Source organism: Mustelus asterias, chromosome 29 (assembly GCF_964213995.1).
Source record: "Mustelus asterias chromosome 29, sMusAst1.hap1.1, whole genome shotgun sequence".
NCBI classification, from domain to species: Eukaryota; Metazoa; Chordata; class Chondrichthyes; order Carcharhiniformes; family Triakidae; genus Mustelus; species Mustelus asterias.
The window spans coordinates 7,695,176-7,711,974 of NC_135829.1; the positions used below are offsets into that span (position 1 = coordinate 7,695,176).

The following is a 16,799-nucleotide window of genomic DNA, read 5'->3' on the forward strand; positions in this document are numbered from 1 at the left end:
AAGGAGGCCATTCGGCCCATCGAGTCTGCACCGACCACAATCCCACCCAGGCCCTATCCCCGTAATCCCACATATTTACCCCGCTAATCCCTCTAACCTACGCGTCCCAGGACACAAAGGGGCAATTTAGCATGGCCAATGCACCTAACCCGCGCATCTTTCGGACTGTGGCAGGAAACCGGAACACCCGGAGGAAACCCACACGGACAACGGGGGAGAATGTGCAAACTCCACACAGACAGTGACCCAAGCCGGGAATCGAACCCGGGTCCCTGGCGCTGCGAGGCAGCAGTACTAACCCACTGTGCCACCGCGCTGTCCCTTCTCCTGTTACCCCCTCCCTGCAGCGTCCTTTGATATTGTATGTGACAGATAAATATAAGCTGTTGTAGGCATAACTTGAACCCAGATTTATCGGTGAACATCTTTTGTCTTGCATGCAGAGAGCCGCCAATTGAGGACCAGTCCGTCAATCAGGCAATCACACGTCACGAGACAGAGGTAAGTACGAAAGAGACTGGCAGCGGCTTTGTACAGATTCCCAGTGCCTTGCTGGGTTAAGTAGCAATCTCTCAGCGGGGAAACCTTCTTTTGTCCTTCCAGTAATCATTCGCGCATCGATGCACAATTGCCATTTCCTTAATGTATAAATCACGTGTCGACGCTGGCCTGCCTCAGCTGGTCGCACTGTCAGCTCTGAGGCAGAAGATTCCGGCTTTAAGCCATGTCCCACAGACTTGAGCACACAATCTAGGCTGAGGTTCCTGGGGCAGTCCCTCTGGAATGTTCTTTCAACCACTGTTCCCGCCACCATCGCTATCAGCTTTTGGCAAAGGGACTCGAAACGTCAGCTCTTTTCTCTCCTTACAGACGCTGCCAGACCTGCTGAGATTTTCCAGCCTTTTCCCTCTTTTGGTTTCAGATTCCAGCATAATTTGCTTTTAAACAATTCTATCTTGTCGTTTGGGAGCTTGCTTGGGGCACATTGGTCGCTACATTGTTTGGCACGGTGGCACGGCGGCTAGCACTGCCGCCTCACAGCGCCAGGGTCCCGGGTTCGATTCCCGGCTTGGGTCACTGTCTGTGTGGAGTCCGCACGTTCTCCCCATGTCAGCATGGGTTTCCTCCGGGTGCTCCGGTTTCCTCCCGCAGTCTGAAAGATGTGCTGGTTAGGGTGCATTGGCCGTGCTAAATTCTCCCTCAGTGTAACCCGAACAGACGCCGGAGTGTGGCGACTAGGGGATTTTCACAGTAACTTCATTGCAGTGTTAATGTAAGCCCGACTTGTGACTAATAAATAAAACTTATTATGAAGTGACTGCACTTCAAGAGTAATTCATTGGTTGGAAAGAGTTTCCTGAGCTTGTGAAGGGTGCTATAGAAATGCAAGTCTTTCTTATTTATACCGTGCGTGCGGGTGTTAGATTCTGTACACATCAAACACAACATGGCATTTATAGTTTAAAGTTGATTATTTATTAGTCACAAGTAGGCTTACATTAACACTGCAATGAAGTTACTGTGAAAATCCCCTAGTCGCCACACTCCGGCGCCTGTTCGGGTACACTGAGGGAGAATTTAGCACAGCCAATGCACCCTAACCAGCACGCCTTTCAGACTGTGGGAGGAAACCGGAGCACCCGGAGGAAACCCACGCAGACACGGGGAGAACGTGCAGACTCCACACAGACAGTGACCCAAGCCGGGAATCGAACCCGGGTCCCTGGCGCTGTGAGGCAGCGGCGTTAACCACCGTGCCGCCCATTGGTGTTGTTTTGGATCAGTTAGCTCTGTAACTGCGAAGATCTGGACACTGGATGTTTGGATGTTCGAGCCATTGCGTTACTGTCCCTCTTTTTTTGTTAAATCCAGTTAATTTTGAAAATTGTGTCACAAACCTAATGCGTTGACCCCTGAACTTTGCCTCACCTTGTGCGACACTAGGGGGAGTAGTGACTGACTGATTAGCTTCCGCCTAACATGGCTGCTCTGTGAACTTGGGGGTCATCCAAAATGGCACTGCTCATGTCTTAACACGCAGTGACTCCTGTTTCCCCGGTAACCACAGCACTCGCTGATGGACACTGGCTCATGGTCAAACAATGTCTTTATTTTAACATTTCCACCCCTCTCTTTATATCCCTCGCTTCAACTCAAGAGCCACAGCAATGTGGTTGACTCCTAAAAATGCCCTCAGGGATGGGTAATAAATGCTGGCCCTGCCAGCGACGCCCACATCCCACGATTAAAAATAACATAAGACTGAGGTCATGTACCAACCGACTCAAGAACAGCTTCTTCCCTGCTGCCATTGGACTGTTGAATGGACCTATCTTGCATTAAGTTGATCTTTCTCTACACCCTAGCTATGACTGTAACACTACACTCTGCACTCTCTCCTTTCCTTCTCCCCTATGTACTCTATGAATGGTATGCTTTGTCTGTATAGCGCGCAAGAAACAATACTTTTCACTGTATGCTAATACATGTAACAATAATCATGGAATCATAGAATCCCTACAGTGCAGAAAGAGGCCATTCGGCCCATCGAGTCTGCACCAACCCACAATCCCACCCAGGCCCTATCCACATATCCCTACATATTTACCCACTAGCCCCTCTAACCTATGCATCCCGGGACACTAAGGGCAATTTAGAATGGCCAATCAACCTAGCCCGCACATCTTTGGACTGTGGGAGGAAACCGGAGCACCCGGAGGAAACCCACGCAGACACAGGGAGAATGTGCAGGCTCCACACAGACAGCGACCCGAGCCGGGATTCGAACCCAGGTCCCTGGAGCTGTGAAGCAGAAGTGCTAACCACTGTGCTACCGTAATAATTAAATCAAATCAAATCAATCCTCCACTCTTGAGCTAAGAGGGGGCAGCACGGTGGCACAGCGGTTAGCACTGCTGCCTCACAGCACCAGCGGCCCGGGTTCGATTCCGGCCTCGGGTCACTGTCTGTGCAGAGTCTGCATGTTCTCCCTGTGTCTGCGTGGGTTTCCTCCGGTCCAGAGGTGTGTAGGTTAGGTGGATTGGCCATGCTAAATTGACCCTTAGTGTCCAAAGATGTGGAGGTTAGGTGGATTGGCCATGCTAAATTGCCCCTTAGTGTCCAAAGATGTGTGGGTTAAATTAACCCGAGTGTCAGGGGGAATATCAGGGTAAATGCATGGGGTTATGGGAATAGGGCCTGGGTGGGATTGTGGTCGGTGCAGACTTGATGGACTGAATGGCCTCCTTCTGTGCTGTAGGGATTCTATGATTCTAAATGAGAATGAGTAACACTTACAGGCAGAGTCTGAGAGCATACGAGTCTCCTGTTGCTGATACAAATGAGCAACAAGATTTATCTCCTTCCTATCCAAGGTTTAATTAGTTTCGTTAATTAACTTCAGTGTAAACTTAATTCGATTGCCAGCCTTGGAAAGTGAAATCCGTGGCAAGTGGCGCACTCTGCTAGCTGTCTGTACATTCAGGGGATTATTTAAATAGCTGCTCTGTTCGACGAGAGAGTGGGGTTATTTAAGAGGCATTCAATGTCGTAATATGTTCGAAGCTTCTTTTGTCTCTCTCCCAATCAATTTTACTGGAAGTGTGACACTCCAGCAGTGGCAGCATGGTGGCACAGTGGGTTAGCACTGCTGCCTCACAGCGCCAGGGACCCGGGTTCGATTCCCAGCTTGGGTCACTGTCTGTGTGGAGTCTGCACGTTCTCCCTGTGTCTGTGAGGGTTTCCTCCGGGTGCTCCGGTTTCCTCCCACAGTCTAAAATGTGCTGGTTAGGGTGCATTGGCCGTGCTAAATTCTCCCTCAGTGTACCCGAACAGGCGCCGGAGTGTGGGGACCAGGGGATTTTCACAGTAACCTCATTGTAGTGTTAATGTCAGCCTTACTTGTGACTAATAAATTTTAACTTCACAGCACTGACTTGCATTAATATAGTGCGCAAGAAACAATACTTTACACTGTATCCTAATACATCTCTCCTTGGAGAGACGTAGGATGAGAGGAGACCTAATAGAGGTATATAAGATGTTGAGAGGCATAGATCGGATGGACTCTCAGAGGCTTTTTCCCAGGGTGGAAATGGCTGCTACGAGAGGACATAGGTTTAAGGTGCTGGGGGGTAGGTACAGGGGAGATGTTAGGGGTAAGTTTTTCACACAGAGGGTGGTGGGCGAGTGGAATCGGCTGCCGTCAGTGGTGGTGGAGGCAAACTCAATAGGGTCTTTTAAGAGACTCCTGGATGAGTACATGGGACTTAATAGGATGGAGGGTTATAGGTAGGCCTAAAAGGTAGGGATATGTTCGGCACAACTTGTGGGGCCGAAGGACCTGTTTTGTGCTGTAGTTTTTCTATGTTTCTTTCTATAACCATGGTAGCCCACCCTTGCCCCAGCTGAGACCACGAAATGGCCAATTAATGGCCGCTTGAGGGTCACTTCCTATCCAGTCCCAATCTGGGGTGGGAAGATTGAAGCTCGGTGAGGGACACCCGAAATATGCCTTAGTTACCCCTTGGGCTGGGGTCTCCATCAGAAGCCCCCTTCTGAAGTCATGCACTTAACCACCCCCCCGACTTAAGGTTCAGTGGTGTCTAAATGTCCCTCCCACCTGGCCTCTCCCGCGAGACCTTGATCGCGCCTCTTGTGCACACCCCGCCACCCACCCTCCCCTCCCCAGGCCTTCCCTACCCTCCCCCCAATCCCGGGAACACTGAACGTAACCTGGGCCTCTGACGTCTCGAACGTCCTCTTCCAGCCAGTGCGGCTGACGGGATTGGCGAGCCACTGGCCAATCATGTCGTCAGCAGTCCCCGAGGGGCAGGATTGCCTCAATCCCGAGTGGAATTCCCGTCGCCTTCAGTCCCTTCACTGGAGTGTAAACTGGAGGCGGGACGGGGAGGGAGGTGGGGGGGGGGGGGGTGGTTGGTGCCTGGAGATGGTGGTAAAAAAGACCCCGTCATCCCAAGAATTCAGATCCGTGAATTTATTCCGATTCCCCGGTCCCATCGAGCAAGTCGTCCTTTGTTCCTGTCAAAGCAAATCGGAACTACTTACATCAGAGTAAAAAGAAAACGTCTTGCATTATAAATGCGCCAGGAGAGAGAGAGGGAGAGAGAATGAGGAAGGTTTTCAATAAATAAAAGAAACACAGCGAAGGGGACCATTGAAGGTTGCACACTGCTCTCTGCCATCCTGTGTGTGATATTAGAGATACTGTTACACCCAAAAAGAAAGAATCTCCATTCCAATCCCAGAAACAACCTCCTCCTGCTGTGTGGAGATCGCTGGGGTGTGTCTCGCTGAGCTGTGGCTCATTGCAAAGATGTATTCTTTGCCTTTTAGCAACGGAAAGAGACCTTCTCGCTCGATCAAACTTACAGACTGAAAAACGGACCTTGGGATTTAAATTTTTTCATGGAGGTTTGGGCGTCGCCAGCGGGGCCAAAGTTTGTTGCCCATCCCTAACTGCCCCTTGAACTGAGTGGCTTGCGAGGCCGATTGGGGGCGGCACAGTGGCACATTGGTTAACATTGCTGCACTGCTGCCTCTCAGCGTCAGGGACCCGGGTTCGATTCCCGGCTTGGGTCACTGTCTGTGTGGAGTCTGCACATTCTCCCCGTGTCTGCGTGGGTTTCCTCCGGGTGCTCCGGTTTCCTCCCACAGTGCAAAGATGTGTAGGTTAGGTGGATTGGCTACGCTAAATTGCTCCTTAGTCTCCAAGACTGTGCAGGTTAGGTGGATTGGCCATGCTAAATTGCCCCTTAGTGTCTAGAGATGTGTAGGTTAGGTGGATTAGCCATGCTAAATTGCTCCTTAGTCTCCAAGACTGTGCAGGTTAGGTGGATTGGCCATGCTAAATTGCCCCTTAGTGTCCAGAGATGTGGAGGTTAGGTGGATTAGCAATGCTAAATTGCCCCTTAGTGTCCAAAGATGTGTAGGTTAGGTGGATTGGCCATGCTAAATTGCCCCTTAGTGTCCAAAGATGTGTAGGTTAGGTGGATTGGCCATGCTAAATTGCCCCTTAGTGTCTAGAGATGTGTAGGTTAGGCGGATTGGCCATGCTAAATTGCCCCTTAGTGTCCAAAGATGTGCAGGTTAGGTGGATTGGCCATGCTAAATTGCCCCTTAGTGTCCAAAGATGTGTAGGTTAGGTGGATTGGCCATGCTAAATTGCCCCTTAGTGTCCAAAGATGTGCAGGTTAGGTGGATTGGCCATGCTAAATTGCCCCTTAATGTCCAAAGATGTGCAGGTTAGGTGGATTGGCCATGCTAAATTGCCCCTTAATGTCCAAAGATGTGCAGGTTAGGTGGATTGGCCATGCTAAATTGCCCCTTAGTGTCCAAAGATGTGTAGGTTAGGTGGATTGGCCATGCTAAATTGCCCCTTAATGTCCAAAGATGTGCAGGTTAGGTGGATTGGCCATGCTAAATTGCCCCTTAATGTCCAAAGATGTGCAGGTTAGGTGGATTGGCCATGCTAAATTGCCCCTTAGTGTCCAAAGATGTGTAGGTTAGGTGGCTTGGCCATGCTAAATTGCCCCTTAGTGTCCAAAGATGTGTAGGTTAGGTGGATTGGCCATGCAAAATTGCCCCTTAGTGTTCAAAGATGTGTAGGTTAGGTGGATTGGCCATGCTAAATTGCCCCTTAGTATGAGAGAAATCAGCAGGGTAAATACATGTGGTTACAGAGCAGGGCCTGGGTGGGATTGTGGTCGGTGCAGACTCAATGGGCCAATGCCCTCCTTCTGCACTGTAGGGATTCTATGATTTCAGAGGGCAGTTGAGAGTCAGTCACATTGCTGTGACTCTGGAGTCACATGTAGGCCAGACCGGGTAAGGACGGCAGATTTCCTTCCCTTAAGGACATCAGTGAACCAGATGGGTTTTTCCGGCAATCGGCAATGGTTTCATGGTCATCAGCAGATCCTTAACTCCAGATTTTTTAAATTGAATTCAAATTCCACCAACTGCCGAGGCGGGATTTGAACCCAGGTCCCCAGAAACGTGGTCAGCCTGATGCGAAACATTGGCTCTATTCTCTCTCCACCTAAATTCAAATTCTTGTTTTCCTTTGAGCAAGTTTTTGACCAGTGAAAGCTTGGGGTCAGACTCAAATTCCACCATCTGCCGTGGCGGGATTCGAACCCGGGTCCCCAGCACATTGGCTGAGTTTCTGGATTAATAGCCTAGCGATAATACCACTGAGCCATCGCTTCCATGTGTTGCCTGCCATGTTTTCCTCCATTCCCTTCAGAAAAATGGCTTCAGGATGGCCTGAGGTGACACGAGGGGCTTTTTATTCTGAATGATAAGGCGGGGGAGATTTTCTTTCAATACAAGAAGGCCCGTGAATATTCCGGGGTATAAGTGTTTTAGGCGAGACAGAGGAGGGGCTAAAAAAGGTGGGGGAGTAGCGATATTAGTTAAGGAGCATATTACCGCGGTGCAGAGGGTAGACAACTTAGAGGGGTCATGTACTGAGTCGCTGTGGGTGGAACTCAGAAACAGGAAGGGTGCAGTCACTATGCTGGGGGTGTACTACAGACCACCCAACAGCCCACGGGAAGTGGAGGAAAGGATATGTCAGGAGATTCTGGATAGGTGCAGAAAACATAGGGTTGTTGTAGTGGGGGACTTTAATTTCCCTGGCACAGACTGGAAAGTGCTTAGAGCTGGGGGTCCGGACGGGGAGGAATTTGTAAAATGCGTACTGGAAGGTTCTTTGGAACAGTATGTAGATAGCCCGACTAGAGAGGGGGCTATACTGGACCTAGTTCTGGGAAATGAGCCCGGTCAGGTCGTCAAAGTTTCGGTAGGGGAACATGTGGCAAATAGTGACCACAACTCTGTTAACTTTAGGATAGTAATGGACAAGGATGAGTGCTGTCCTACGGGCAGGGTGCTAAATTGGGGGAAGGCTGACTATAGCCGGATTAGGCAGGAATTGGTGGATGTTGATTGGGAGAGGATGTTCGAGGGTAAGTCCGCGTCTGGCATGTGGGAGTCTTTTAAGGAACTATTGATAAGGCTGCAGGATAGGCATGTGCCTGTAAAAAGGAAAGATGGGAAAGGTAGGGTTCGAGAGCCGTGGATAACCAAGGAAATTGAGGATCTGATTAAAATGAAAAGGGAGGTGTACGTTAAGTCCAGGCAACTGAAAACAGATGGAGCTCTGGAGGAATACAGAGAGAGTAGGAAAGATCTCAAACGGGGAGTTAGAAGGGCAAAAAGAGGTCACGAGATGTTCTTGGCAGGCAGGATTAAGGAGAATCCTAAGGCATTCTATTCATACGTTAGGAACAAAAGAGTTGTCAGGGAGAAAATCGGACCTCTCAGGGACAAAGGAGGGGAATTATGCTTAGAACCCAAGGGAATAGGGGAGATCCTAAATGAATACTTTGCATCGGTATTCACGAAGGAGAGGGGCGTGTTAACCGGGAGTGTCTCGGAGGGAGGTGTTGACCCGTTAGAGAAAATCTCCATTACAAGAGAGGAAGTGTTAGGTTTTTTAGGGAACATGAAAACTGACAAAGCCCCAGGGCCTGATGGCATCTATCCTCGACTGCTCAGGGAGACGAGAGGTGAAATTGCTGGGCCTCTGACGGAAATCTTTGTCGCTTCTTTGGACACGGGTGAGGTCCCTGAGGATTGGAGGATAGCGAATGTGGTCCCGTTGTTTAAGAAGGGTAGCAGGGATAACCCAGGAAATTATAGGTCGGTGAGCTTGACGTCCGTGGTAGGGAAGTTGTTGGAGAGGATTCTTAGAGACAGGATGTATGTGCATTTAGAACGAAACAATCTCATTAGTGACAGACAGCATGGTTTTGTAAGAGGGAGGTCGTGCCTTACAAATTTGGTGGAGTTTTTTGAGGAAGTGACAAAAACGGTTGATGAAGGAAGGGCCGTGGATGTCATCTATATGGATTTCAGTAAGGCATTTGACAAAGTCCCACATGGCAGGTTGGTTAAGAAGGTTAAGGCTCATGGCATACAAGGAGAAGTGGCTAGATGGGTGGAGAACTGGCTTGGCCATAGGAGACAGAGGGTAGTGGTCGAAGGGTCTTTTTCCGGCTGGAGGTCTGTGACCAGTGGTGTTCCGCAGGGCTCTGTACTGGGACCTCTGCTATTTGTGATATATATAAATGATTTGGAAGAAGGTGTAACTGGTGCAATCAGCAAGTTTGCGGATGACACGAAGATGGCTGGACTTGCGGATAGCGAAGAGCATTGTCGGGCAATACAGCAGGATATAGATAGGCTGGAAAATTGGGCGGAGAGGTGGCAGATGGAGTTTAATCCGGATAAATGCGAAGTGATGCATTTTGGAAGAAATAATGTAGGGAGGAGTTATACAATAAATGGCAGAGTCATCAGGAGTATAGAAACACAGAGGGACCTAGGTGTGCAAGTCCACAAATCCTTGAAGGAGGCAACACAGGTGGAGAAGGTGGTGAAGAAGGCATATGGTATGCTTGCCTTTATAGGACGGGGTATAGAGTATAAAAGCTGGAGTCTGATGATGCAGCTGTATAGAACGCTGGTTAGGCCACATTTGGAGTACTGCGTCCAGTTCTGGTCGCCGCACTACCAGAAGGACGTGGAGGCATTGGAGAGAGTGCAGAGAAGGTTTACCAGGATGTTGCCTGGTATGGAGGGTCTTAGCTATGAGGAGAGATTGGGTAGACTGGGGTTGTTCTCCTTGGAAAGACGGAGAATGAGGGGAGATCTAATAGAGGTATACAAGATTATGAAGGGTATAGATAGGGTGAACAGGGGGAAGCTTTTTCCCAGGTCGGAGGTGACGATCACGAGGGGTCACGGGCTCAAGCTGAGAGGGGCGAAGTATAACTCAGACATCAGAGGGACGTTTTTTACACAGAGGGTGGTGGGGGCCTGGAATGCGCTGCCAAGTAGGGTGGTGGAGGCAGGCACGCTGACATCGTTTAAGACTTACCTGGATAGTCACATGAGCAGCCTGGGAATGGAGGGATACAAACGATTGGTCTAGTTGGACCAAGGAGCGGCACAGGCTTGGAGGGCCGAAGGGCCTGTTTCCTGTGCTGTACTGTTCTTTGTTCTTTGTTTGTTCTTTGTGAGTCTCCTGCGTTATTGTGGCTTCGCTTCATTAGTTCAATGGTTAAGTCTTCATTGAAGCATCTTTGATATGACAGTGATGTGTGATAATATCTTGTAGCTCATTCACGGATCTGTTGTATCAAGTTGATGCCCGTCTTGTCGCCAGTTTAGGCAGTTTCCTACCTAAGCCAGGGAGGGTATTGGCGGGGGGAAGGGGGAGTGGGGATTTGCTGGATGGTGGTGGGGCGGTGGTTGCTAGGAGATGGTGTTCAGGGGTGATGGTTGCTAGGAGATGGTGTTCAGGCGTTGGGGAGCTGCTGGGAGGTGATGGGAGTCCAGCTCTCTGACTATTTTGCAATGGCTGTTTGCTGCCACTCTGCGCTGCTCACTTGCTGCGGACGACTGCTTCCTCTGCGTGAGATTTTCACTACGTACCTTGGCCTCCTCGATAAAGCGATTTAACAGGTCAGGGCCGAAGACAGATGTCTGCATCTTTCCTGTATCATAGAATGCCTACAGTGCAGAAAGAGGCCATTCAGCCCATCGAGTCTGCACTGACTCTTTGAAAAAGCATCTCACCCAGGCCCTCCCCTCCACCCTATCCCCGTAACCCCACACAATTACCAATCCACCTAACCTGCAAATCTTTGGATACTAAGGAACAATTTATCATGGCCAATCCACCTAATAGCCATATCTTGGGACACTAAGGGGTAATTTAGCAAGGCCAATCCACCTAAACGTGCACATTTTGGGACACTGAGGGGCAATTTACCATGGCTAATCTACCTAACCTGCATATTTTGGGACACTAAGGGGCAGCACAGTGACACAGTGGTTAGCACTGCAGCCTCACAGCGCCAGGAACCCGGGTTCAATTCCGGCCTCGGGTCACTGTCTGTGTGGAGTTTGCACATTCTCCCCGTGTCTGCGTGGGTTTCCTCCGGGTGCTCCGGTTTCCTCCCACAGTCCAATAATGTGCGGGTTAGGTTGATTGGCCATGTTAAATTGCCCCTTAGTGTCAGGGGGATTAGGAGGGGAAATATGTGGGGTTATGGGGTGGGATTGTGGTCGGTGCAGGTTCGATGTGCCAAATGGCCTCCTTCTGCACTGTAGATTCTACGATTCAATAATTTAGCATGGCCAATGCACTTAACCCGCACATCTTTGGAGTGTGGGAGGAAACCGGAGCACCCGGAGGAAACCCACGCAGACACGGGGAGAACGTGCAAGCTCCACACAGACAGTGACCCAAGACCAGAACCGAACCTGGCTCCCTGGTGCTGTGTGGCAGCTGTGCTAACCACTGTGCCACCGTGCCACCCTAAAGAGGACTGAACATTTGGAATGGGCTGAGGGCTGACGGTAGATTCACTGGATTCTTTCAAAGGCCAATTGGATTGGAGTTTGAACCTGAGGGGAGTTTTTTTTTTTACCCGGCGAGTTGTTGTGAACTGGAAGGTGCTGCCTGAAAGGTTGTAGAAAGGCCTCTGAGGTGGACACAGGGAGAACTCTCCTGATAATCTGTGGCACCTATCTGGACCGCAACGGTTGGACCGTGCAACTCACCCACAGAGACTGTCCCTCTCTCTGACGGTGCTCTCACCTTACCTGTTCAAGCTGTGACTCCATCATCACATAGAGAGATGGACTCGCCACAAGGCTTGCTTCTAGGACGGGCAGAGCAAGCCAATAGTCTGCCCGGACACCAGTATAATCACTGGAAACATAAAGCTTGCACATAATGTAACAGGAACTGATTGCTTTAAACGAATTTAATGCCCTAATCTAATCTACCGATTCTGATGATATTGGTAAAGCAAGGAGGCTTTGCTGTTTGTGATTTAAGTTGTCATTTGAGCCCCTTCATTAGATTATCATCTCATAATTCATTTTAAGAGATCCACTGGGGAAAAGAGTCTTTTCCTGTCTGTGTTTTTTTTAAAAGCCGTCTGATTTTCCTTGACATTGCTCATGTGTGACCTAGCGTCTAAGGGCACAGCCGTCGTGTGTGGGTGTTTACAGATATTTATTATTCATTCACAGGATGTGGGCGTCACTGGCAGGGCCATCCCTAATTGCCCCTCAAGAAGGTGGCGGTGAGCCGTCTTCTTGAACCGCTGCAGTCCATGTGGTGTAGGTACACCCACAGTGCTGTTAGGGAGGGAGTTCCAGGGTTCTGACCCAGTGATAGTGAAGGAACGGCCGATATATTTCCAAATCGGGATGGCACGGTGGCACAGTGGTTAGCACTACTGCCTCACAGCACCAGGGTTCGATTACTGGGTCACTGTCTGTGTGGAGTTTGCACATTCCCCCCGTGTCCGTGTGGGTTTCCTCCGGTTTCCTCCTGCAGTCCAAAGTTGTGCGGGTTAGGTGGATTGGCCGTGCTAAATTTCCCCTTAGTGTCAGGGGGACTGGCTAGGGTAAATACATGGGGTTATGGGGATAGGACCTGGGTGGGATTGTGGTCAGTGTAGACATGATGGAGCGAATAGCCTCCTTCTGCACTGTCGGGATTCTATGAAGTCAGGATGGTATGTGGGTTGCAGTTGGGGGGAGCGTTGAGGTGGTGGTGATCCCTGGTGTCAGATGCTCTTGTCCTCTAAGTAGTAGAGGTCACGGGTTTGGAAGGTGCTGTCTAAGGAGCCTTGGTGAGTTGCTGCAGTGCACCTTGTGCATGGTACACATGGCTGCCACTGTGTGTTGGTGGTGGAGGGAGTGGGTGTTTAAGGTGGTGGATGGTGCCAATCAAGCGGGTTGCTTTGTCCTGTCGAGCTTCTTGAGTGTTGTTGGAGGTGCCCATGTCCCATGAATGAATAAAAGAAAGACCTTTCTTCAGATTTGAACTCATTTTGCCAGTTTGTTCGTTCAGGCCTGTGGGTTACGACCCCGTTAACTGCTGGGGTATGCTTAAACTGAAACCTCCTTTCGGGAGCACTCCCTAGGCATTCCCCTTGGGGAGGGGTTACAACTAAAGCAAACTTCGGGTCACTCAGAGATTAATTGCCGCAGGAGGTCTCGATAGGTTGGCAGGTGCTTGTAAGTCCCCAGTTCCTGCCCCTTGGGAGAGGGTCGGTCAAAATGATTAGAGAAAGCAGCAAGGAAAATAACCGCCTTTATTTTTAATCGAAGCTTTTGTCTGAAGCACTTGGGAGATTTTACATAAAGTTGGCTAAATTCGTGGTGGTCATCAGGCTGGGATTAGGAGGAGACCGGTGGTGGTGGGGGTTGGGGGTGGCGGTGTGGAAGGAACAAAGGGATCTGAGTCCCTTGATGGCTTCAAAGAAACTGTAAAGGTTCCTTCACAATGACAGCTGTCGAAGATCAAATGCAAAATATTATTATTCAAGGACGGAGAGCCATTAAGTCAAAAGCAGCTTGGCAATGTTGCTATTTTTGTACCAGGGAGCTCTGAGCCTCAGAGATATTCCAATCTGAAGAGCGTTTCATAATCCATCGAGCAACAGAGGGTTTGGAGGCCATTTGGCCCATTGGGTGGGTGCCGGTCCTTTGCTTCTTCCTCTGTTCTCTGGTTGAAGGTAGATCTGATCCACAGAGCTGCGCCCTCCACCACTGGTAGGACAAGGGGAGCAGGTCACTGTAGACGGAGAAAGAATGGCTACAACAGTGATTTCAACTACAATAACGTCAATAGTAGCCTTAAAAAACAATGGCGACTGAGAGTGAATAATGCTGGGATCTTTAGTCAAGGTAAGAGCAGATGCAGGTTGCAGAGTTACTGTGAGCCATGACCTGGTCTGTGACCTGAAGCGTCCTGTTTTGACCAAACATGGGGAGTTGTTTACCTGGAGCTAGACTCAATGGCACTGAGGTTAACCCATAGGCTACATGATGTATCAACAAAGCACTATGGAATCGTTTACAAGTAATCTGTTTGAACAATGTGATCAGTTTCCGATTACACCATTGGCTGAACTTTCTGGAAGGTTAGGAGATTTTTGAGGATAAAAACAAATATACAGCCCTTCATCTCTAGTGAGAACTTGAGAATAACCATTGCAAGCGCGCCCTGAAGAACATCTTCAGAGAAGGACCACGAGGACAGATTCTGCATCGGGAACAGATCTGGCCATTTCGTTCTTAACTGGGTAGTATCTATTTTCAGTTAAAGAGTTAGCGTTAATGTTCAGTAAAAGAGTTGATGTTCAGTGAAGAGTTAAAGTTCAGTAAAAGAGTTAGTGTTGCAACTGTTCATAGAGTCATAGAGGTTTACAGCGTGGAAACAGGCCCTTCGGCCCAACTTGTCCATGCCGCCCAGTTTTTAATCACTAAGCTAGTCCCAATTGCCCGCTTTAGGCCCATATCCCTCTATGCCCATCTTACCAATGTCACTGTCTAAATGTTTTTTAAAAGACTACTACCTCTGGCAGCTCGTTCCAGACACTCACCACCCTCTGTGTGAAAACATTGCCCCTCTGGACCCTTTTGTATCTCTCCCCTCTCACCTTAAACCTATGCCCTCTAGTTTTAGACTCTCCTACCTTTGGGAAAAGATATTGACTATCTAGCTGATCTATGCCCCTCATTATTTTATAGACCTCTATAAGATCACCCCTAAGCCTCCTACGCTCCAGGGAAAAAAGTCCCAATCTATCCAGCCTCTCCTTATAACTCAATCCATCAAGTCCCGGTAGCATCCCAGTAAATCTTTTCTGCATTCTTTCTAGTTTAATAATATCCTTTCTATAATAGGATGACTGGAACTGTACACAGTATTCCAAGTGTGGCCTTACCAATGTCTTGTACAACTTCAACAAGACGTTCCAACTCTAGTATTCAATGTTCTGACCAACTGTTGTGAGTTTGAGTTTGGTAACTGAAATGTTAAATAAAGGGAAGATTGGGAAGAGAATTAAGAGTTGACTCCTGTGCTTGTTGTCACATTAAACTGGAATGCTTGGAGAGAGTTTAAATTAGTAGCTGAATAATATTGTGGATCCACCCCAGTTGGATTGGGGATCGAACCCCATGGTGTTGGCACCAATCTGGTCCACATCAACCTGCGCATCACTTGCCACTATTGCCTTAGGTGAGCTCAGTGTCAAATTTTATTAGGTAGCTCTCAGGTGAAGTGCCTGGGGACTTTTTACCATGTAAAGTTGCACCATAAATGCAAGTTGTTGTTGTTGTTTCCTCCCGACCTATCGGCCTCAAGTTCCCAGCCGCACTCCGATTTGCTAAAACCCTCCAATGTGAATCCAGAGGGGCTGATGCCAAGTAGGAGAGGTCTGTATGCTGTGTACGGGCGATGGGCGTGCCCTTCATTGGTCAATCTAACTGTAACACAAGAGGGTGATGATTCGACCAAGCACTGAATGAGTCAACTACCCCCAACAACCCAACAGATCAAGCCGCCACAGTCCCAGATGCCAATAGGCTGCTCTCTCCTTTGAGGGGGAGAGCTTTCTTTTTAATCACTCATGGAACATGGCCGTCACTGGCTGGGCCAGTATTTATTGCGCCTTTCCTAGTTGCCCTTAGAGAGTAGTTGAGAGTCAACCACATTGCTGTGGCTCTGGAGTCACATGTCGGCCAGACCGGGTAATGATGGCAGATTTCCTTCCCGAAAGGACATTAGTGAACCCCCCAGATGGGTTTTTCCGACAATCGACAACTAGAAATCATAGAAATCATAGAAACCCTACAGTGCAGAAACAGGCCATTCGACCCATCGGGTCTGCACCGACCACAATCCCACCCACGCCCTACCCCCATATCCCTACACATTTACCCGCTAATCCCTCTAACCTACACATCTCAGGACACTAAGATACAATTTTAGCATGGCCAATCAACCTAACCCGCACATCTTTGGACTGTGGGAGGAAACCAGAGCACCCGGAGGAAACCCACGCAGACACGAGGAGAATGTGCAAACTCCACACAGACAGTGACCCAAGCCGGGAATCGAACCCAGGTCCCTGGAGCTGTGAAGCAGCAGTGCTAACCACTGTGCTACCGTGCCGCCCCTGTTTCATTCTTGAATCCAGATATTTTTTATTGAATTCAAATTCCACCATCTGGTGGGATTCGAACCCGAGTCCCCCAGAACATTACAAAAACAGAAAATGTTGGAAAATCTCAGCGGGTCTGGCAGCATCGGTGGAGAGAGAATAGAGCCAACGTTTCGAGTCTGGATAACCTTTTGTCCTGAGAGATCATCCAGACTTGAAAAGTTGGCTCTATTCTCTCTCCACAGATGCTGCCAGACCCGCTGAGATTTTCCAGCATTTTCAGTTTTTGTTTCAGATTCCAGCATCTGCAGTATTTGGCTATTTTGCCCAGGACATTCGCTGAGTTTCTGGGTTAATAGTCTAGCGATGATACCACTAGGCCTTTGCCTCCCCTAAATGATGGCAATTTAACCTGAAGATCACCACACCTCAGGCAAGGTGGGGCCTTCATGAATAACCTTCGGGAATTGAACCCACGCTGTTGGCATCGCTCTGCATCACTAACCAGCCGTCCAGCCAACTGAGCTAAACCCAAGATGAAGGGGCATAGCCTCAAAATAAGGGGGAGCAGATTTAGGACTGAGCTGAGGAGGAACTTCTTCACACAAAGGGTTGTGAATCTGTGGAATTCCCTGCCCAGTGAAGCAGTTGAGGCTACCTCATTGAATGTTTTTAAGGCAAGGATAGATAGATTTTTGAACAGTAAAGGAATTAAGGGTTATGGTGAGCGGG

At 49.1% G+C, this 16,799-nt stretch overlaps 1 protein-coding gene across 1 annotated transcript in view; it reads left to right on the forward strand.

Moving 5' to 3' along the window:
* ccdc33 (coiled-coil domain containing 33) overlaps positions 1–16,799 on the forward strand; it is a 289,497-nt gene that overhangs the window by 232,271 nt on the left and 40,427 nt on the right. Inside the window, exon 17 of the mRNA XM_078199812.1 lies at positions 444–501. Within this exon, the coding sequence (XP_078055938.1) occupies positions 444–501 (58 nt within the window). The remainder of the gene's footprint in view (positions 1–443; positions 502–16,799) is intronic.